The 22,935-nt window shown below is 47.5% G+C and overlaps 1 protein-coding gene across 1 annotated transcript in view; it reads left to right on the top strand.

Moving 5' to 3' along the window:
• CSMD2 (CUB and Sushi multiple domains 2) overlaps positions 1 to 22,935 on the top strand; it is a 543,771-nt gene that overhangs the window by 372,837 nt on the left and 147,999 nt on the right. Inside the window, 3 exon segments of the mRNA XM_043573327.1 lie at positions 11,561 to 11,763; positions 17,034 to 17,225; positions 22,674 to 22,812. Of these exon segments, the coding sequence (XP_043429262.1) occupies positions 11,561 to 11,763; positions 17,034 to 17,225; positions 22,674 to 22,812 (534 nt within the window).

The following is a 22,935-nucleotide window of genomic DNA, read 5'->3' as shown; positions in this document are numbered from 1 at the left end:
GCCCCCAAAGATATCAGGTTTTAATGACTGGAGCCTGTAAACATTAGCTTACTTGGAAAAAGGATCTTTGCAGCTGTGATTAAATCCGGGCCCTTGAGATGAGGAGGTGAGCCTGGATTCTCTCCAGGTGGGCCCTAAATGCAATCACATGGATCTTTATAAGAGGGAAGCAGGGGGAGATTTTATACACACAGAGGAGAAGACAGACACAGAGACTGGAACGATGGAGCCCCAAGCTAAGGAATGCCAACAGCCACCAGGGACAGAGAGAATTATTTCATGGGAATAGTGTCTATGCCATAATAAGGCCAACAGTCGTGGATCTTTATGTAACCTAACAAGGAAACATAAAATGAAATCTGTCGTAAATACAAGAAATTGACAATCATAGAGGACTTTAACACATCTCTTAAGTAAGTATAAAAAAAAATGTTGTACACCTGAAACGAATATAATATTGTATATTAGTCACACTTCAATAAAAATAAAGAGAACAAAAACAGAATTTGTTTTAGGTGATTTTACCACTTATTGATTTTACACTATGTATCAGGCTCAGTGCCAGGTACCTTTATATGTGATTTCATCTACAATAATTCTCCTAGCAACACAGCTGGACAGATGCCCAGTTACTGCCATTGTACAGACAAGTAAACTGAGGCTGTGCAAGTTCACCTGAGTAGCTGTCATAGAACTAGATTTGAAGCTATGTCTTTGGCTCCCTAGCCACTGTTTCTTTTCCACTGTGCTACACAGCCTCTTCAGGAAGCATGAACCTTTCATTTTATGGAAAACACTTCTTCCAAGAAGGATAAAGACACATCTGCCTCTCACAGAATCCCCTGACACCTCCAGGGCAGGTTCTGGCTAATGACAGTCAGGGAGCCTTCGTTTACAAGGTGCTGATGACGAGACGGAAACCAGTGCAAGGTCAGCCAGCAAGGAAGGGTGAGACATGAGGAATAGCTCAAGTCCTGCATCTGTATGCTTGCCCCAGAATGGAAACTGTGGCCGGGTGGAAACTGTGGTTTCTTCAGTGACCAGAAGCTCAGGTTTATTCTCTTGCTCGCAGAAGTAACAAAAGAATCACTTTTCTATTGAATACCAGCTGGCCCCAGGAAAGAAGAGCCTTTCATTTCGCTCTAGACACCAATGCTTGCTTTGGGCTTTGGTCTGTCTTCTCCGCTTTTGCTCTTTGGATGGCGGGATGATTTAATTATTATTGTCTGCTATTATGATCATGGTTTAATTGTTGGTTTGCAGCTTCGTGGCTCAGAAGGGGGCATTTTATAAAACAAGTATTATTTTCTTATTGTCGTTTCCAATGTCACTGAGGATAATTTAGGTTGCCTTCTCATTTGGGGGCAGGAATGATTTCTGACCCCCTTCCCCACCGTAGCAGCTGTTCGTTTGTGTGCTGTTTTCTCTTGTTGTAAAAAGATCCGCAGTTAGGACTCGTATCTGTGCAGCATCCATTTGTTCATGGAGTGAACAGTTGTTTGGGAGTACCCAAGGCCCTTTCACATTCGGGGGCCAGTCAGAAGGCAGGTGAAATCAACATGTCAAGATGTTTTTGCTTATCTTTCTAATGTGCAACAGATACAGATGAACCACCTGTAAGCAGCAGGGCATGCGGTATCCAAAAAAAAAAAAAAAAAAAAAAAAAACCCAATGTGTCCTCATTTCCTTGGGACTGAGAGAACTGGGGACCAAATCCCAGAAGCAGGATTTGCCTGCGAAGTACAGGCGCCTGTAGTGAAAATCGAGGTTCTCCTAGCTTTTCAGATGGAGATTCTGGTAGAAAACTTCTTCCTGTCTTTGAGGCCGAGTATCAATGAACCGTACTGCCTTACCAGCAAAGTCTGGCCGGCTCTCAGTGGCGGGCTGGTGGGAAGAGGTCAGGGAGCAAGGGCCGGGTGGAAGAGGCCCTCCCCGGGGCACCTGCTACAGGGAGACTGCGGTGGGACTCTGCAGAAACACCACAACAAAAAGGTGTATGGAGATCCTGGAACAGGGACAACCCCACAGTTGAGGGTGCCCTGTAGTTGAAGCAGGTGGCAGCCAGCTGTGCAATGAAGACCCAGCTCCAGAGAGAGCCGAGTTTCAGGGCAGCCCCCAGGGGAGTAGGAGAAAGAAGCAGACACCCAGGTTGTACCCCCGGAAAACCAGATACCAGACTTAAGACCCTGAGACCAACTCGGGCCCCTCCTTTGGTGGGAACTGGGCTCCCCGCCCCTCTCCCCAGTCCTGCCCCATCACCATGGAAACTCTGTCACTAGAATCACAGGGGCCACACCAGCCTTGTGTTCTGCACAGTTTGAACGATATTGCCATCATTGCCATTCCTCTGAGACTGTCTTCTCTCTTGACTTCTAGGGCTGCACCCGTTTCTGCTTTTCCTTCTAAGTCTTAGTCTTAGTTTCCATGGACTTCTCTTCCCCTGCTCATCCCCAAAGCCAGCGTCCTCCAGAACTCGCTTCTCTGTGCACATCTCACGCTGGGCGTTGGGCGTGCTTGTCCAGACCCGCCCACCTGCACCCCATGCTTTTGTCCTCCTGAAGAACCACTTCTTTCCTGGGGTGCCCATCTCTCTAGCCATTCATGTCCTCATGCAGGCTCTCTTCCCTCCCTGGCATTCCCTTTTCTTCTCATACTCCTCGTCCACCCCGTTCATCTGGACGCATCCTGTTCATCTGGCGAGACTCAGCTCCATTGTTCCCTTCTCCCGGGGGCCTTGCCTCACCCCGTCTGCGTGAGGTAGGGGCCTTCTCTGTATGCACCTTCACCATAATCCCCATCACACCGCATTTAGGGGTAGGGCTATGCCATATTCCCATCGGTGTCACCAGTGCCTGGTGTGACTTTCAGTGTCTGTATGGGTTCAGAGAACCCACAAGGCTGGACTTAGTGAGTGTAGACCGTGGTTGCAGCCTCCCCACATCTCCTGGGTTTGGACCAGGCTGTTAGCTCTGGCCTAGAGTCTGTGCGGCTAGGTCCTATCTCTTTGGTGGTGATAGAGCACCAACCGTACAGTTGTAAGATCCAAGGAGCTGGAGGTGGGCAGTAAAGAGAGGTGTCAGAACCCCCAGCAATCTAGGGGTATCTTCCTTAGCACATAGGATTTAAATTGCCTCTTGCCACATGACAGGCACTTGACCTGGGTGAGTTTGGTTGAACCATGGGTGTTCCTGAAAGATGGCAAATGGTTCATTCATTCATCAGTTCAACCAGACCAAGAGCTTAGTTTGGGCCAGGACTTGTGCTGGGTACCAGAGATACAGAGATGAATGAGTCACAAACATAGCAGTCAAGGAGCTCGGTAAGATAGGTAAGTCAATGGATGGCTCTGATACAGCAGGAGCACATAGAGGGAGCATCTCTCCAGACTGGGGCCATGAGGGGGATATGGGGAAGCCCAGGAAAAGCCTCACTGGGTGAGGGGCACCGACTGGTACACATCAGTAAGGTGGTGTATTCGTTTACTGGGGCTGCTGTAACAAGCAGAATGGCTTAAAACAAGAACAGACATTTACTTGCTCACAGTTCTAAAGCTTAGAAGTCCAGAATCAAGGTGTCAGTGTAGCTGTGCTCCCTCTGAAGACTCCAGGGAGCAATCTGTCCTTCTTCTGGCTTCTGGTAGTTGCCAGCAACCCTTAGCATTCCTTGCCTCACAGATGTGTCACTCCAGTCTCTACTCTGTTTTCACCTGGTCTTCTCCCCGATATCCCTTCTGTATCTCTGCATATAGTCTCCCTCTCCTTTCTCTTATGAAGACATCAGCCATTGAATTTAGGGCCCACCCTAATCCAGCATGACCTCATCTTAATTTGATTATATCTGCAACAATGCATTTATTTCCAGTTAAGGTCACATTGACAGGTAGAGGGGCTAGAACCTGAGCATATCTTTTTGGCGGAGACAACTCAACCATGGCAGGTGGTGTGAGGGTGCATGGGGGTAGGAACATTCCAGGCAGAGAAAAGTCTCTGAAGCAAGAAGATAAGAAGAAAATGGGTGAAGACTAGAGAGGCTTGGAGGATGGCAGTTGGGGCTCCCGGAAGACTTGGTGAGGGAAATCTCTGTTGCCCCAGGAGCAAGGTATCTCTAGGAAGGACTACTTTTCGCCTCTCTCCCTCCCTTCCCACCTGGGGGCACCGTGGGAACAGGGTCCTCAAATTGTTTCCAGTATTTCAAAAGCCAAAGAAGACTGATATTCACCTGCACAGGAGCCGCTCAGGGAAGCCTATAGTCTGCTTTGGCCTGGAATTAGCCCTATCAATCACAACCTCTGATTAGCATTTTATAGACTTTGATTTCTATAAGATGAGAAAAAGTCTTCAGTAAGAGTCTTAATAAATGTGGTCAGTTTCGCAAAGCAAGTCTTACCTGGCTCTCATCAAGGATTTCTAATACAAGAGGTCCCCGGCCCCCTGCTACAGCCCCCAGCTACCTGCCCTGCACCTGCTCTTGCCCCTGCCACTATTCTCATCTGGGCAGCAAGAGTGACCTTAAAGTGGAAATCGGATCCTGCCAGGCCTCAGCTGAAGAATCTCTCAATGAAACCCAAACTTTTCCCAGACCCTCAGGGCCCCACCCGACCTGGCCTCTGCCTGCCTTGTCTTGGGCCAGCAACAGCTTCAGCGACCTTTCTGTTACTCGAACACTCCAGGCTGGTTGCCTTCGGGGGCCTTTGCACACGCTGCCTTTATGATAGGAAGTGTCCTCCTACCTCCTTCTCTGCCCTGCTCTTCCCAGGGCTGGCACCTATGAGCCTCTCCTCTTGATTCCACATCACCTCTCCAGCCACTCTCTTGAAAGCGGGTACTCTGTCTCAGCACGCTGCCTCCTTCACTGCCTTTGCCACAGCTGATAATCTTTTAATGGGTTTGTGTATGTGGGAGTATTGCCCATCTCCAGAAACAACTGGAAAATGACACTCTGTCTGTCATCTTCACCATTATCTCCCCGCACCCAGCGCATGGGAGGTGTTTAAATAAATGAATGCAGTAAGAGGTCTGCACCTTCAGCCTCTATCCTTTTGACTGCTGAATTGCATTGTTTCTGCAGGCAAAGGACCTCGGGCTCCCTCCTCTTGCCTCCTGCTCCCACTTCTCCAGACCCCTTCAATGCCAAGCCCTTGACTTTATCTGATGATCAGATAGGCTAAGCTGAATGCAGAAAGCTGGCCTTTGTAATTCATGGTCTCAAAGATCAGCCCTTTAGCCTTGTGTATGATTCACCTGTAAACTATTGATTACTAATAGGGCCTCTCCAGCCCATGCCTGGCTCCCGGTCACAGCCTCTCCTTTCCGGAGGTGCGGGCAGCATTGCCAGGGAGAAGAGTGGGAGCACCAAAGTTGGACCCGGACTATAATTATATAATGTAATACTGGCTCACTCTCAAACCAGCCCTTGACCTTGGGCAAGTTACTCAACCTCTCTAAACTTCTGTATTCTCATTTTTAAAGATGGGAATGAAGCCATCTTTACAAGATAAAGATGGTTGTGTGGGCTAAGCACATGCAAAAGTGCTTTGTACACGGTGGTTGTTATATGAACAACCTCGTTTTCTTTCATTTCCACCTCGTCTCCATATTCTCTCTGCTCAGCTTCCTATCAGATGGCTCCCCCTGGGATTTCATTCATTAGTTCATGGATTCATTCAGCCATTCAGTAATTCGCCCTCAGGGAGCTCAGTGGGCCTCTAACTCAAAGAGGACAAAGCACAAGTTCCTCTAGCTAATTCCGGAGCCTCATTATCTTTACTCTCTCAGCCCAGCTCTGTTTCCTAGGACATCCTGACGCCACTTGAACTCCAGTGTGGGAGTTGCCTCTCTTCCCAGCCCCTTGACCTCCCTCTGCCTTCGGGTCTTGTCTCATGCTATTAATCCAAAGAAAACACACTCCCTTTCATGCTGTACAGACTTCAAGCCTCATCAACTCCTTCCTTCCCCGACAAGTCTGGCCCAGAGCACCTCTCTTTCCCTCGAGCATGCACAGCAGCCCGCACCGCCTACCCCCTGGTCTGCTCCTGTGGTTGGGGTCAATTTCACAGTGCGTCGAGAAACGTAGAGAAAGCAGACAAGGAAGGGGGCAGTTGGCACAGCAGGGAGTACACCGGTTTGCTCTGCTTCCTGGGGAGCTCCTTCTTCCTCTTTCCAATCAAGTGCGGGGCCCCAGGCTTCCAGTCTGGTTCCTGCTGAACGCCTTGAAGGGAAGCCCATCTGTCTTTACTCTGCCAGAAACCCTCAAAGGGGTTGCCTGCCAGAGGAACTAGAACCCACACAGCTTCTGGTGTGGAGGACCTCCACCTAGATCTGTAAAAGGGTTTGCTCGGGAAATCCAGGAGATTCATTTGAATCCTGTTAGAACTAACTGATACCTGAAAATAAGAAACACACACATCCAATAAGAAATATGTAACTAACGATTAAATCTCATTCACAATGGAGTTTTTAAAAAATAATTCAGAGGTGCCTGGGTGGCTCCATCGGTTTAAACGTCCAACTCTTGATTTCAGCTCCGGTCACGATCTCACAGTTGGTGAGATCAGGCCCCGTGTTAGGCTGTATGCTGACAGCGTGGAGCCTGCTTGGGATACTCTCTCCCTCTCTCTCTCTGCCTCTCCCCCACGCTCTCTCTCTCTCTCAAAAACCAGTATTTCAAAAAAGAATTTAATACAAAGTATACAAAAGAAAAACATGACAAAGAAGAAAACCATGAAACTTTACCAAGGTAAATGAACTAAGCCCTAAATAAGTTATCTACAGTGTTCCTGGCTGGGGAAAATAGCATAAAGATATCAGTTTGCCCAAATTAATCAACACATGTGTGCAATTCCAATCAAAGTATCAGTGGAATTTTTTTGGAACTTGATAACTGTAAAGTTCGTGTCAAAGGATAAGTTTGCAAAAATAGCTAAGAAATTTGGGAGGGAGACTGGAATATGAAGAGGGACTTGCCCTGTAAGAATATCAAAATATGATGGGGCACTTGGGTGTCTCAGTCCGTTGAGCATCTGACTTTGGCCCAGGTCATGATCTCACAGTTGTTGAGTTTGAGCCCACATCGGTCTGTGTGCTGGCAGCTCAGATCCTGGAGCCTGCTTCGGATTCTGTGTCTCCCTCTCTCTGTGCCCGTCCCCTGCTCATGCTCTGTCTCTCTCAAAAATAAATAAACATTAAAAATAGTATTTAAAAACAACCAGAATAACTTTAAAAACATAATATCAAAATATGAAATAAGAAAACAGAAGTAAGTTGAGGAGGCATGTTCATAGTACCACAAGTAGCATCCATATAGACAAAGGAGGAAGGCCCTGGAACTAAGGACAGCATCTAGAATCGGACTCATGACCAAACCTATAGCATTTCAAACCCATGGGGGGAGCCTGGATTATTCAGCAACAAGTGTCCTCCTTCCCCAGGTATTCATGAGCACCATCCAAAGTTGTCGGGCACATCCTAGGCACTGGGGCCTACCGTCGTGAGTAATACCTGCTCTCACACTCATGAAAACGGTCTTCTAGTTGGGGAGACAGGTAGTAAACAAATGAATAAACTAAGCACGGACTATAATAAATAGGAGGAAGTAAACAGAGCATTTTGATAGTCAAAACATGGGTGGTAGTGGGACAGTTGAGTGTCCATTTGGAAACATAATGAACCTGAAAACCTCAAAAAATAGAACTAACAAAGTCTGGGGAAACATTAAAGTTTTGCTGTCCAATCATTGTGGGAAGGAGCGGATTTGCCCAAGCATAACATGACCCCCAGTATCCTTAAAGAAAAAGATTACCACACTTGATTATATAAAATGAATAACCCCTACACCGAAATAGACACTGTGGACAAAATTTAAAGGGCAAAGAGATACCAGACGTAGGAGAAAATATTAGCAATGTATGAAAAACAAATCAAAAAGTATAAAAAAAATTATACTAGAGTTACAGTTAACTGTAAATAGAATTTTAAAAGACAAGTAACTCAATTAAGATGGGTAAAGTTTGTGAAGACATACAAATGGCCAATGAATATATGCAAAGATATGTACCCTAACTAAATTATCTAAACTTAAAACACCAGTAAGATTCCATTTTGGCTTAGCAGATGGGCAAGTATTTAATATAGAATATATTTACAACATTGTAATATCTGATGTTGATGAGGTAAAGTTTAGAGAGAAGAGTCTTATGAATGCTGTTTAGTGGGAATATAAATCAATATGATCACTGAAGAGAATAATTTAGCAGCATTTATCAAAAATTGTTAAGTATGACCCATCTTCCCCCCAAAATTCTTGCTACAATCAACTGAAATATTAACAGAAATGTGCAAAGCTACCTGAAGATGGGAGCACTCCTTGTAGTCTTTTGTGAGATAGTAAAATATAACCATGTCCATTTTTGTAGAGAAAAAAATGAACTGTACATATTAGGTACATAAAAGAGTCTTAAGTAAAAAAAGTGACATGAAATTATGTAAAATATGGTCCTATTTGGGGGGAAAAATGCAAGTGTGCAACACTGAAAGTCTGGAAGGATATACACCGAAACTAACATCAAGTAAAAAGCTTTGGAGAACAGATTGGTTTGTGTAAGAAAGAGACTTTTTAAAAATTCAGTACATCTATATATTGTTTGTCTTTTTCTGCCTTGAGCATGTCTTATTTTTATAAGTTAAAAAGAAATTTTTTAAAGGAGATAGTGATAAATGGATTAGATCCTAGAACAGAAAAAGGACATCAGTGGAAACACTGGTGAAATCCAAATAAAGTCTGGAGCTGAGTTCGTAATAATGCACTGATTTGGTTCCCTAGTTGTGACAAATGTACCCGGGAAATGTAAGACATGAACAATGGGAGAGAGAGTGAGAGGTCTATGGGAATTCTCCATATTATCTTTGCAACTTTTCTAGAAGTCTAAAACTGTTCCAAAATAACAACTTGATAATAAAAGAGATTGAGAGAGAAGAGAGTCACCCAGACTAGTAGTCAAAGTAGCTTTGGCAACCAGAACATTTTGTCCTGGAAGAATTCAGGATTCCTACTCAGCTACCCTGCTCTGGGAGCTCTGTCTGTGGCCTGCAGTCACCCTCCACATGAAACCCCTGCCTGGCCTCCTCGAATCCCTAGGGATTATCTACACCAAGCCTATGTGTAGCCAATATCCTGAGTTCTGTTCCTAGAGACCAAGAAGTAGGCTCACCCGTCTCCCCACCACAGCTCTGTCACCCCAACAACTCCTTACCTTTACCCGTGCCCACACACACACACACATACACCTCTTTTCCTAAGACTTAGTTTTGTAGAGCAGATTTAGTTTCACAGTAAAATTGAGACAAAGGTGCGGAAATTTCCCATTTGCCTCCTGCCCCCACACATGCACAACCTCCCCCACTGTCAACATCCCACACCAGAGTAGTACATTTGTCACAAATGATGAGCCTACACTGGCACATCATTATCACTCAAAGTCCGTAGTTTCCATTAGGGTTCACTCTGATGTACATTGTATAGGTTTGGACAAATGTACCATGAAATGGATCCACCAGTATAGTACCCTAAGAGTGTTTCCACCACCCTAAAAATCCTTTGTGCTCCACTCATTCATCCCTCCCAGCCATCCGGCCCCTGGCAAGCACTTATTTATTTATTTATTTATTTATTTATTTATTTTACCATTTCCATAGTTTTGTTTTTTCCAGAATGTCATATAGGTGGAATCCTACAATGTGAAGCTTTTTCAGAATGGCTTCTTTCACTCAGTAGTATGCATTCAACTTGCCTCCATGTCTTTTCATGCCTTTTGAGCTCATATATTTTTAGCACTGAATACTATTCCATCATCTGGATGTGCCACAGTTTATCCGTGCACCTACTGAAGGAGATCTTGGTTGCCTCCAAGTTTGGGTAGTTACGAATAAAAGTGCTCTAAACGTCTGTGTGCAGGTCCTTGGACAGACCTAAGTTTTCAACTCCTTTGGGTAAACACCAAAGGATGTTGGTGGATGGTACGGTAGGAAGAGTATGTTTACTTTTGTCAGAAATGTCCAGACCATCTTCCAAAGTGGCCATACCATTTTGCATTCCCACCAGCAATGTGTAAGGGTTCCTGTTTCCCTCCTCCTCAACACTTGGTATTGTTGGGTGTTCCGGCTTTGGGACATTCTAAGAGGTCTGCCGTGGCATCCCTTTGCTCTTTTCATTTGCATTTCCCTGGTAACATGATGTGGAGCATCTTTTCATATGCTTATTCCCCATTTTGTGTATCTTTGGTGAGGTGTCTGGTAAGGTCTTTGGCTCATTTTTAAATCAGAATTGTTTGTTTTCTTATTGTTGACTTTTAAGAATTCTTTGTATGTTGGGGCATCTGAGTGGCTCAGTTGAGCATCTGACTTGGTTTCAGCTCAGGTCATGATCTCAACGATTCATGAGTTGGAGCCCCACTGTCAGTGCAGAGCCTGCTTGGGATTCTCTCTCCCTACCTCTCTCTGCCCCTGCCCCACTCACACTGTCTCTGTCTCTCTCAAAATAAGTAAAACTTAAAAAAAAAAAAGAATTCCTTGTATATTTTGGATAACAGTCCTTTGTCAAATGATGTCTTTTGAAAATATTTCCTCCCAGTCTGTGGCTTGTCTGCTCATTTTCTTCATTTTCTTGACATTGTCTTTTGCAGAAGAGAAGTTTTTAATTTCAGGGAAGTGGAGCTGATCAGTGGTTTTTTCCACGGATCATGCCTTTGGCATGTTATTTAAAAGTCATCCCCACACCCAAGGTCTTGTAGGGTTTCTCCTATGTTGTCTTATAGGAGTTTATAGTTTTATGTTTACATTTAAGTCTGTGATCCATTTTGAATTAATTTTTATGAAGGGTTTCAAGTCTAAATTCATTTTTTGCATGTGGACATCCAGTTGTTCCAACACCATTTGTTGAAAAGACTGTCTTTGCTCCTCTGTCAAAGATCAGTTGACTGTATTTACATGGGTCTATTGCTGGGCTCTCTATTCTGTTCCATTGACCCACTCATCTGTTCCTTCACCGACACCATACCACCTTGATTACTGCAGCTTTGTAGGAAGTCTTGACATCAGGTAGTGTCAGTCTCCAGTTTCATTCTTCTTCGATATTGCGTAGCTGTTCTGGGTCTTTCACCTCTCCATATAAACTTCAGGCTCAGTTTGTCGATAGCCACAAAACGACTTTTTGGGATTTTGATTGGATCTAGGCCTTCTCGGCATCCCCCTCACAGTCTGGGAAATGGATGTGGACTCAGGAGTGATGTCTGGGGACTGTTGTGTGCCGTGGAGGGACGGGTGGGGTTCGACAGTGGCAACATGAAGCTCATAATAATAAGCTGCACAAAAGCCACACCCCACCACCCCTGCCCCACTGTTAGGGACCCCCAGTGGGAGGAGCAGACTGGATGGAAGCCGTGCTGCCGGACACTGCTTTCTCTTCCTTCTTGCAAGTCTTTCTTAGGTTTACGACCTTCTCTGACCGGAAGCCCCTGGGAAGAAGGTGCTGGGCCCAGGGTGACTGCCTGCCTCTTCTCTCTGTTCAGGCTCCACTTCCTGGTGTTTGACACGGAGGAGGTCCATGACGTGCTACGCATCTGGGACGGGCCTGTGGAGAGTGGGGTTCTGCTGAAGGAGCTCAGCGGTGCAGCCCTGCCCAAGGACCTACACAGCACCTTCAACTCGGTCGTTCTGCAGTTCAGCACCGACTTCTTCACCAGCAAGCAGGGGTTTGCCATTCACTTCTCAGGTCTGTGCTCACTTTCTGCCCTTCCCTCTCCATCTGTCCTGCAGCACGACTCCAGCCTCCCCCACCAACCCCTCTCCAGTGCCTCCTTTCCTCCATCCCTCCCCCACTGTGTGGAGATATTCATTGAGCAGGTGCTATGTGCCTGGGACCCGGTTAGCACTTGTTCAGATATATGTGCTGAGCTCACTCGGCAGGCAAAGACAGGCAGGCAGCCTAAGAGACACTAACATGCAAATTTTTGAGTATCTGGAGGGTGAAATATAAACTATAATGCTCACCTTGGAACATCAAGGAAGATGTTCCGGGAAACACAGTGTCCAAGCTCAGACCAGAAGCATGAGGAAAGGCAGTGTTTCAAGGAGGGGGTAGTCGATGATCATGTGCAATTGGAGGTGCCATGGAGTAGGACCTGGGGCATCTGTGGGTCCCTGTTAGATGTAAAAGAGAGAAAAGGGCATCCTAGGTGCCAAGAGCATGTGCACAAGTAGAGAGGCAGGATAACAGCTTTCAGACATGTAGGCTGAAGCAAAGGGAGCGTGGAAGGGGGCAGGCAGGCACGAGGTGATGGCGATGTGGGGCTCGATCATGGAAGAGCCACTCTGACATGCCTCACACGCTGGTTCTTAGTCTAGTGCAAATCTCCATAAGGACTGGGAGCCAAACATGAGTGATCTAAATTCGATTAATTATGTACTATAGTAGCCAATTATGGAGGAGCATAACAAAGAGCTACCAAAAATGGGCAATGCTCAACATCCAAATCCCAGTATTAGATAATTCATGTATTGGTCCTGCCTCCCCCTGTGATGCATCATCTCATCTCCTCTGAAGTGCCTCTTCCGTCACTCATTTCCCTGCACGAGTGACTCTGCCTCGGTTTATGCTTATGTTTATTATACAGCAGCTGTCTTCATTACCATCTCCTTACTCCACTGTGTGTGTGTGTTGGGGGGGTGGTTTCCATGGTGATTCCGGAGCAAGCCTGTGTGGCACCCCTTGCCACGGCTTTGCCTCCACAGTCTCACCTGGTTGGTATACTGACTAAAGGTGGTTAGGTATATTTCTGGCACCAGTTAGGCTGTAATGGTGTCACAAACCCTACTTCCAGCCCTTGTGTGCATCTGTTTTCTCCATGGAGATGAGCATTCAACAGTCTGTAGGGGAGATAAGGGTCTCCAGGATTATGTTCCTTTATACTCACTAACTTGCCCGATCAACACTCATGCAAGCGTCCAGCCTAGCAAGGAATAGCTCCTTGCAGGGCTCATTGGGAGTCTTCTTACTTGAAATCCTGGCACCCATTTGTCAATACCACAGAGACTCTCTGGGGACCATGGAGTAATGCTGATCTCATCTGAGATTAGGTTCCCACCACAGGGCAGCAAGGGAATCATTTTAGGTCAGCATTTCCCAACATCTGTTCCCTGGAGTTCCATGGACTGTTAATTGATGTTGCCGGAAAAAGAACTTTGCATGATCAAGCAACGTTGAGAAGGTGCTTCGGTCAAGGCAGACCTAAAGAGGCGATCTGTGATTTGGGACCCCTGAGAACTTCTAGTATGCTAAGGCAGGTAAATTCAGAAGGTATCTATCTAGTGGGTCACAATTCCCAAACATATTTCACCATGGATGACTTTTTCCTAGACTATCTCAAGAGACTAGCATTTTACGGGACAGACTTTGGAGACTGCTGGGATATGCTATAAAGGATCCCCCAGAAGTGAGGAGAGAACATTAAAGAGACAGCTCAGTCCACTCTCTGGGGAAAGGAGGACCATGAATAATTAAACCAGACATGTATTTTTCTCTGACTGTGCCCCAGCTAATGGTTATGGCTGGAGGAAAAAGAAAAAAAAACTCCTCTTAATTGCACTGAAAATTCCCCCATAGATTTGCATGATCTGACTTCCACTGCACGTGCAGTGTGGCCACATGGGACAGAGTCCCTGGGCACTCTCGTGAGCCGTGCCTCTGCCCAGCAGCCCATTCTGCTTCCTCATGCCACTCCCAGCCCGTAGACATAAAATTCACCCTTCAAGGTTCCTGTCAGGTGCCACTTCCTCCTAATCTCTCCGTTCAGAATAAATTGCTGTGGCCTGTGGCACCCCTAGCACTTTACTTCTGCTTCTTCAGCACATTGTCAACTCCAGACACTCTGCCTTGGCTTGGAGGTGGCCACCTACTTGCCATTTCACAGGCAGCTCTTCGAGAGTCAGGACCAGGTCCTGCCTTCAGACTCCCCCACAGCATAGGCCAGAGGTGCTCACACACTGCTTCCTGAATTAACAGCCACGTGACCACCTGAACGCACGAATGGCTGGTTTTCTCTAATGCAAGCGTGTCTTGAGACAAGATGTCCGGAGCCTCGCGTAGGTCTGCAGAGAGGGGAGTGGGCAAAGGTATCTAGCCTGGGCTCCAGAAAGGCTGAGACCACCTGGCCCAGGGTCTGGGTGTAACTGAGGTTCAGGAAAGGTCACCTTCCCTGTTGCTGCCATCAGTGAGCAAATACCAGGACTACTCTGGGGAAGGGAGAATGGCTCACCCCATGTTAACTTTATAGTGTGTGTTTGATGGGGGATTGTACAGAAATGCCAGAGACGATTAGTGCAGGCTTGGCTTTATTAAGTAAACATGACCGTGTAACATCTAACATCCTGTCTGAACCACGTGGATCCAGCATTTCCCTGGGGCTTTGCCAAGCAGCTCGAATTCAGGAGCATTCAGGAGCATTCAGGAGAGAAAGTGGGAACAAAGAAGGTCAGGGAGACCCTGAAGGAGAGGGAAGCATAGTCACTGCCACCCACTGAGCCGGCTCCACGCTAAAGCGCTCTGCTAATAATTTTCACGGAAACCTTAGAATATGGTGGCCATTATTAATCCATGTTGCAGGCATGGGCTCTGGGGCCCAGAGAGGTTTCTCATACAAGGTCATCTAGTTAATAAGCAGCACAGACTGGATCAAAACCCCCGTGTCTGATTCCCAGACCTAGGCTCTTAATCATTGCACTCTGTCGCCTCCCATATAAATAATCTTTCTGAATATGGTCAGAACAGTGAGCTATTTTTCTTCCAGGGAATCATTTACATGTGTACAGCACACTGTAGAGCTAGAGATGAAAGCTAAGTCTGTTTTTAATTGGGAAGGAATAAGATTGATTCTTATTTGACTTTATAAATAAATTCAGTAAGTGTCAGATGGTGATGATTTGTTCATTTATTTATTCATTCAACAAATATTTACTGAGCATGGCTGTGTGCTGGGTAATGTTCTAGGCCCTGGGGAGACAGTTGGAAGCAAACCAGCCGAGGTTTCTGTTCCCACAGAGATGCACAAGTGATATACAATAAAGAAGCAAACAGACGAATTAGCAAGGTTATTACAGATTGTGCAATGAAACAAATGAAACAGGATAATGTGACAAAGTTGGTGGAAGGGGGTCAAGATTTGAGCCCAGAAGAATGCGATCAAAGAGGCCTGTCTGAGGAGGTGATATGGGAGCTAAAAACTGAGTGACAAGATGGAGCTGGCCCAGGAAACTCTGTGGCACCTTCGTTCTAGGCAGAAGGGCCAGCAGGTGCAAAGGTCCTGGGGAGAAGTGGGGAGGGGACTGAGTTTAATGTATTGGAAAATTTTACAGATGTGGCTGGAATATAGTATAGCATATGTAAACAAATGAGCATGCCCATATTCTAATAAAACTTTATTTACAAGAACAGGCATAGAGCCAGATCTGACTGTGGGCCCTAGTTTATTGTGTATTGTTATTGGGTATAAGGTATCAGATACTCTAACTCCAGGCTCATCCACACAGTCCTAGATCTTATAATGGGTGGTATTGGTGTGTACAGCTGCCCTGGGTGCGGGCTTCTCGAGCTTTTCCATTGAAAAGAGCAGAACGGAGTGCATGTATATCCACCTGCAGATCTGGAGGCTGTTAAGAGGCTAAAATCTTTTTGAGGCTTCACATTTTTGCTGAAGAACTAACGTGAATTCTACGTTCTAAAATTTTTTTTTCAATGTTTATTTATTTTTGGGACAGAGAGAGACAGAGCATGAACGGGGGAGGGGCAGAGAGAGAGGGAGACACAGAATCAGAAACAGGCTCCAGGCTCTGAGCCATCAGCCCAGAGCCCGACGCGGGGCTCGAACTCACGGACCGCGAGATCGTGACCTGGCTGAAGTCGGACGCTTAACCGACTGCGCCACCCAGGCGCCCCTTCGTTCTACTCCACAATAAATTCCTTTCGTTTTGTGCATGTTATTTTCCCCAAAATTTTTGGGTGGGGGGAACTGACCCTCCAAGCAAATGACCATTGTGCATCCTGTGGCCTCCAGAGCCTCCTGTCCCTGGGTCCGGCTGACCACAGTCTGAACAATGACACAGGTGGGGTCTGTGTAGGCAGCTGGAGCTTGCAGCTGTCCCCGATTCTTTCTCTGGACTTTTTCTTCCATCATGTCCTTTGGTGTGTCTTCTCATGCTGCGTCTGTTCACTCATTCATTCATTCGTTCATCCTTTTATTTATTTATTCCTTCCCTCCGCCATTCATTTGACATTTGCTTTTAAAATACGTGATCTGTTGTATGCGAAGTTAGGTTACCAGCCTGGGAACATCTCCCACATTCCCACATTTTTGAATATTTGATACCTCTCAGCTACACATATCTATTTTGAACTCTGCTTTATCACTTGCTACGAACATCAGACTTCCCTTTGGTTTCAGTCTGATGGGTGGTTGGGCATTTGCCATGCAAGGGAGGACACAGCCTTCACCGGACTCCAGTTCTCCCTGCCCCTTCACACCCGCTGCTCAGTGCTCAGGCAGACCTGCTCCCAACCCGTTGGCAGACCCTTCTGATTGAATACGTGGAGTTTAGACTTAATCACCTTGTCACTCCTGTTGGCAACATGATGTACACAAAATTCAAAGCTTATCTATGGAACAAGGCTTGTGTCATTAAATCGAATTGAACTCACTCCTACAATCGTGGCTGTGTAATCACACCTAAGTCGTGGTATCTCGTGACAGGTGAAGGTACTACTGGTAAAATAGCTGGTGGTCCCCAGTGGCGGTGGAGGCGGTGACAGGAAATGGGGTGAGAACAGAAACGGTGGCACTGTTGCTGCAGCCAGCGATGCCGGTGGGAGGTGACAGATTGTGGCAGTGGCACTGGCGGTGGGCGTGGTGATGGCAGTGAGGGTAATGAGCTGGAGCCTCATTGTCCGGCAGACATCTGGGCAACCCCACTTCTTCTGTTCCCTCATCCCAGTGTCCACAGCAACGTCCTGCAACGACCCTGGGGTCCCGCAGAATGGGAGCCGGAGCGGCGACAGTTGGGAAGCCGGAGACTCCACGGTGTTCCAGTGTGACCCTGGCTATGTGCTACAGGGGAGCACAGAGATCAGCTGCGTGAAGATCGAGAACAGATTCTTCTGGCAGCCCAGCCCACCAACGTGCATTGGTACAAAGCAGCTGCAGAGCGAATCCTGCCCTCTGGTCCCACCGGTTGTGTGTTCCAGACCCTGTGGCATAAGTGGCAGCTGCCTCTAGAGGCTGGCTGGGAGAATTCGAGCAGCTGAAAGTTGCAGAAAGCCCACAGTTTACCCTGCTTATATGCGCACACACACCCCCTCACATTCACACACTCACACTCTCTATACATGACAAATTCTTCCCTCCCCAAACGGGCCCCCAAATTGCTAAGCCAGGCATGTCTGCCTCCTTTCTCCCCTGGCTCAGGCTATATAGGTTGGGAGGAAGGTGATGGGTGAGCTCAGGTAGGAAGGTCAGCGGGTTCCCAGATGCCCCTTCCATTACCTAAAGCACTGGAAGGGCACCCATAGGCTCAGGTATAAAGGAAAGAAGTTTGCCCTTTCTCTGCTCAAGGAAAGTATTGGTTACCTGGGTGTCAGATCTCCAGATATGTCCTTAGTCCTAAAAATCTCCCCATTTGACCCATGAAGAAATGGAAACTCTGAGACTTGCCAAGGTCAGGGAGCTTGTAAGAGTTGGGGTGTAAATAATCGTGCTCCCTGGCCACTGGAGACTGGGATGGGGAAGGAGCTTGAAAGGAGGAGAAGACTGGAAAGAGAAATAGAAGCATCCAGGTGCTTACTGCCACATGGCCCTTTTTCTCAGGCAAAGTACTGAATGCATTTATCTCCTGTGTCAACGACAGGTGTTAGAAGAGAAGCGATAGTCCCTGAGTCCCCTTGCTGTGTGCCAGCCCCATACTGGATGTTTTCGTACACAGCCTCATTTGACTTTCCCTACAGCTCTCCAGAATGAGCACCATTCCCTCATTTTACAGTTCAGGAAACTGAAACTTAGACAAATTTGGATATCTTGCCCAAATCACAGGGCTAGGGTATGGCAGAGCCAAGATTCACACCCACATCAGTCTGAATGCAAAGCGTTTCAATTTCCTACCTCCCACACTGACTACTGTGCCGGGGACAGGTCCCAGGGACTTTCTGAGACACAGCCCAGCGGCTTCCACCCGGCCAATGCCCTGCAGGCACCTCTTTCCACAGAGGCTCCAGGGGAGGCTCTGTCCAGGCATCCAAGGACTGGCCTTTGCCGGCCAAGCTCTGAGGCTTGGCACTGAAGGGGACACACTGAATCCCGTCTCTCACAAGTAATTGGGAGCGACCCAGGTTACATGGTAGGAGCATGGTGAACATACAGCAGACAGGAAGCTGAGACCTGGGTTCCAGGAACAGCTCCATTCTCAGCTACATGGAGCCATGTAGGAAAGAATATGGGGTACTGAAGGAGACAGATCGGGGTTCAGATCCTGGCTGTGCCATTGACTAGTTCAGTGGCCATGGGGAATCAATCCATCTCTGAGCCTCAGTTTCCTATTCTGTAAAGTGAGAGTAGATATACTTCGCTTGGCATTGTGGGGTGAGGACATAACTAACCCAAATCTCAAGAAATGCTAATTCCCTCCTTGCTTTTCTCTTTCCTTCCTTCCTAACTTCCTTCCTTCTTTCCTTTCCTCCTTTCTCTGTTTTCTTCTTTTCAGTTTTAGGACTCCCCTCCCTCCCCTGAGCCAGAATCCCATCTGGGAAGGGGAATTCTGGTGAGGCCCAGAAGGGAATCAGATGACCTCTGAGGCCCCTTCCAAATTTAGCTTTCTACAGGGCTGTGATTCCTTAGGCTTCTCTTACAGAAAAGCAGGTCCTGAGATAATACTGTCCCAGGTGGAGGAGGGGGGCTGCACTGTGTTAAGCTGTTGAGAGCAATAAATGTGCAGCAAGCAGGGCAAAGAGGTTAATTTAGCTTTCATTACCCATTCTTCTGTACTCAGCTTGGGGAAACGTTCCTCAGGCAACAAAATGAATGTCTTTGTCTCTTCGCTCAAACAGTCTGGAAATCCCAGTGACAAGCCCCTAATTTCCAGCTCCCTTGGCAGTCTGCCATGACCGGTCTGGCTGGCCTTGATATCCCTTCATTATAGGGAAAAAGCAAGGGGGGGAAAACAAGTATTTATTGAGCGTCATCCCCATGATAGGCACCGGGCTAGACATTTTAGCTGCATTCTTGCAAATGGAATCACCAGGTGGTAAGTTTTGAGCTCAGGTTCTGGATTCCAACCACCGAGTCCGGTGGCTTCACCACAGCAAGCTGTGTGGCCTTAGACAAATTATTTAATCTCCCTGTGCCTCATTTTCCTCTCCTGTAAAATAGGGACAATGATAGCACCTACCTCATCACGTTGTTTTGAGGATTAAGTAAGGTCATACTACAAAGCACTTAGAACCACGTCTGGTTCATGGTGAACACAGTGTATGTTAGAAGCCATTCTCATCATTTTCTTTTCTTTTTTTTTTTTCAATTTTATAAGTGGGGAAATGGAGGCCCAGAGAAGGGATAGCTTGCCCAAATTCACAGCTAGTAAGTGGGACAATCAGAATTGGAACCCAGGACTGTGTAACTGCAAGTCCGGTGGCCTTTTTCTCAACTCTCGCCCCACAGTACAGCCTGCCCACTACTTGGCCCTCTGGGGTGATCAACCACGTGCTTCCACTCCCTCCTGGGCTTCCATGGTTTGTAAGCTCGAGCCTGGGTCTGCAGGCCAGAACCTGCCTTCTGCTTCTGACTCACAGTAGGGAGAGGGCAGGGCATGACCGTGGGTGAGGGGCAGGCACCCTGGATTGGGAGCAAGACCCAGCTTCTAGTTCCAGCCTGCCTTCCCAACCCTGTGGGTCACCTGCTAAAAGGACCAGGCGATGCTAGGATGTTGCCAAGGCCTCATTTAGTCTGCAACAGCTCAGTTGTCCCGCTGGCTTGCCAATGGGACTGGAAAGGGAAGGCATTTCCTTCCTCGGCATACTCCTCAATCAGCTGCAAACAGGAAGCAGCTAGGAGCCTGGCCAGGCCTTTATACACAAATGGCAGAGGGCAGTGAAGCCCACATCGGGGTCCTGAGTGGGAAGCAGGTGCCTGATCATCCGATGCCAGGGAACCATCTGGAGGGTGACTGTGCCATAGCAGAGGCCTAGAACCCAGACAAACTGTGAGCACTTTGGGGGTTGGCAGAAGAACAATACAGGAAGGTTCAGAAACACCCAGACTCACCCCAACCTGTGGCTAACTTAAGGGGGAAACCCCTGTGCCACAAAAGAGTCTCATGCCTGGTGGCCCTTGCTCTAATGGAGGCATCACTCTGCCCCCTTAAAAGGTCCTCTGGGAGTTCAGACTGCCCACATGACCTGCATCAGTTTCTAGGCCATGGGTAGGGCCACTCTTAGGACCAGGCAGTGGGTCCTGCTGTGTTAAGTGCAAGATTTTATCCTGATCACACAGGCCTCCAGTGCATCTCATTCATGTAACCCTCTTCTCTAAGAGAGTGCAGGGGAGGAGTGAATGAGACACAAAGCAGACCTGATGAGAGGAACCATCCTTTTTCGCAGGCTTTCCTGCAGCTGGGGCTGCTCCCCTGCCAGCCTATAGGGAGGAGCACTCCTCTGCTCCCTGGCCAGCCTATAGGGAGGAGCACTCCTCTGCTCCCCGGCCAGCAATTCCCAGCAGAATAAAATGGGAAAGGGGCATCCTTTGGAGCCAGACAGATGAAGGTCGAGTCTCAGAGTGACTCTGGGCAAGGTCCTTAACCCCCCTGAGTCCCAGCCTCCTCATTTCTAAACGAGGAAGAACAATCCATAGCTCATGGAGCTGTTACGAGATGTAAATGAGATGATGTATGTAATATGCTATACGTCATGTCTGACATATAACAGGTGCCCACTTGAGTGTTCTTGGTATTCAAGTTGATACTTGGGATGTACTTTCCATGGGAGGGAAAAAAAACCCACTACTCTTGACCACTCAGGTTTTATGTTCAGCCGTGTTAGGGCTTTTATGGCCCTGAGGACTACTGTTGTTGTTGTTGTTGTTGTTGTTGTTGTTTTGAAAGACCCTGTGGGCATTGATCTAGTGCTTTAAGCCTTACCCTGAGTGAAAGGTACAGCATGAGGCCATAAAACTCAGCTCTGTGACAAGCAATTGGCTGCTCTTAAGTTCAGTCTTAGATACACCCTTGGCTCCTGCCTGTGTGTCACATCTTGGATTTTCTGGCCTCTCCTTGAATGGCTTTCCAGGCTCCGGTGGGCTCACTACTGGCCTGCTGTACTTCAACCTCCAGTTGTGCCCTGTGGTTTTTTTCTCAGACCAGGCCATATTTACAGTCTCGGCCAGATTTCCTGTTAGTGACCCCGTATACTTTCCAGCCTCCCCTTTCTCACACCCTACTGCTACAGCACAGTGACCCAGCCATTCAGGGAAGAACCTGATTCAGAATCTGGGAAATGCCCCCACAGGGCTCTGGGCAAGCAACTTCTTGTATCGCCAGCCAATTTCCTGCTGCCCGCCTGCTTGAAAGGCCTGTCATCTCAAGCCAGATGGGGTGGGGACCACCATGGCCTAACGGAGCTCCGTCATATCTCCATACAACTGAGGGGCACACATTCTCTCAGACAAGGTCTTCCGGAAAATTGGAAGGTGTCTGTATCCCCAAGCAGATGCCGAAAGCACTGACAGCCAGGAGGCCAGCCACACTTGGCGGGTGAACGCGATTGTGTTTTTCGCTCCTCCTGGCAGCGAGTGACGTGGAACGCGGGATAAACACCCACAAAGCTCACCTGAAAACTGGATGTGAGGCGGTGGAAGGAGACCATGTGTTTCAAATGTCTCAGAGATAAATAAGGGCTCCAAATACTGACTGCTTACTGTATGCCAAATGCTTTAACCACCTCTCCAAAATTTTTACTACCATCCCCAAGGGAAATATAATGTCTTCCTGCAATAGAGAAAGGATGCTGAGGTCCAGAGAGGTTAGGTAAATTCCCTAAGGTCACATAGCCAGGAAGTGGCAGAGCCAGATATTTTGTCTTTGTTTTTAATAATTTCCTGAGGTGAGGGGCACCTGGGTGGCTCAGTCGATTAAGCATCCGACTTCAGCTCAGGTCATGATCTCATAGTTCGTGAGTTCAAGCCCCACATCAGGCTCTGTGCTGACAGCTCAGAGCCTGGAGCCCGCTTCAGATTCTGTGTCTCCCTCTCTCTCTGCCCCTTCTCCACTCACTCTCTGTCTCTCTATCTATCAAAAATAAACACTAAAACCTAAATAATAATTTCCTGAGGTGAAATTCATGTAACATAAAATTTGCTATGTTAAAATAAATGATTCAGTGCCATCTGGTGCATTCGCAATGTTGTGCAACCACCACCTCTGCTAGTTCCAAAACATTTCTGTCACTTCAGGGTACAACCTTGAACCCATTCCATCCCACCCTGCCCTTGGCCCCTCAAGCCAGGTTTTAACCCCCCTGCACTGTGCCTTACCAGTGCCCAAGAAAACGTGACCCGGTGAGGGGAAAGTCTGACCCTTGTCTTCCTCTCTCCCCAGCTCCCTGCGGGGGAGACCTGTCGGGTCCATCAGGAGTCATTCTGTCACCAAATTACCCAGAACCTTACCCGCCAGGCAAAGAGTGTGACTGGAAAGTGACCGTCTCTCCGGACTACGTCATCGCCCTGGTATTTAACATGTATGTACCTTTCCCCCGGGTGGGAGATGAGGGGTTCAGAGCAACTAGGGGTTTTAGACCCCGGTGTCCAGGTGAGTACACATAGGCGTGCCAGGGGTAGAGTTCTCCATTCCGTGGAAGGTG

This window comes from Prionailurus bengalensis, chromosome C1 (genome assembly GCF_016509475.1).
Source record: "Prionailurus bengalensis isolate Pbe53 chromosome C1, Fcat_Pben_1.1_paternal_pri, whole genome shotgun sequence".
Taxonomy (NCBI): domain Eukaryota; kingdom Metazoa; phylum Chordata; class Mammalia; order Carnivora; family Felidae; genus Prionailurus; species Prionailurus bengalensis.
The sequence above is the reverse complement of the archived record's forward strand: the minus strand, read 5'-3'. Positions and strand labels throughout refer to the sequence as shown.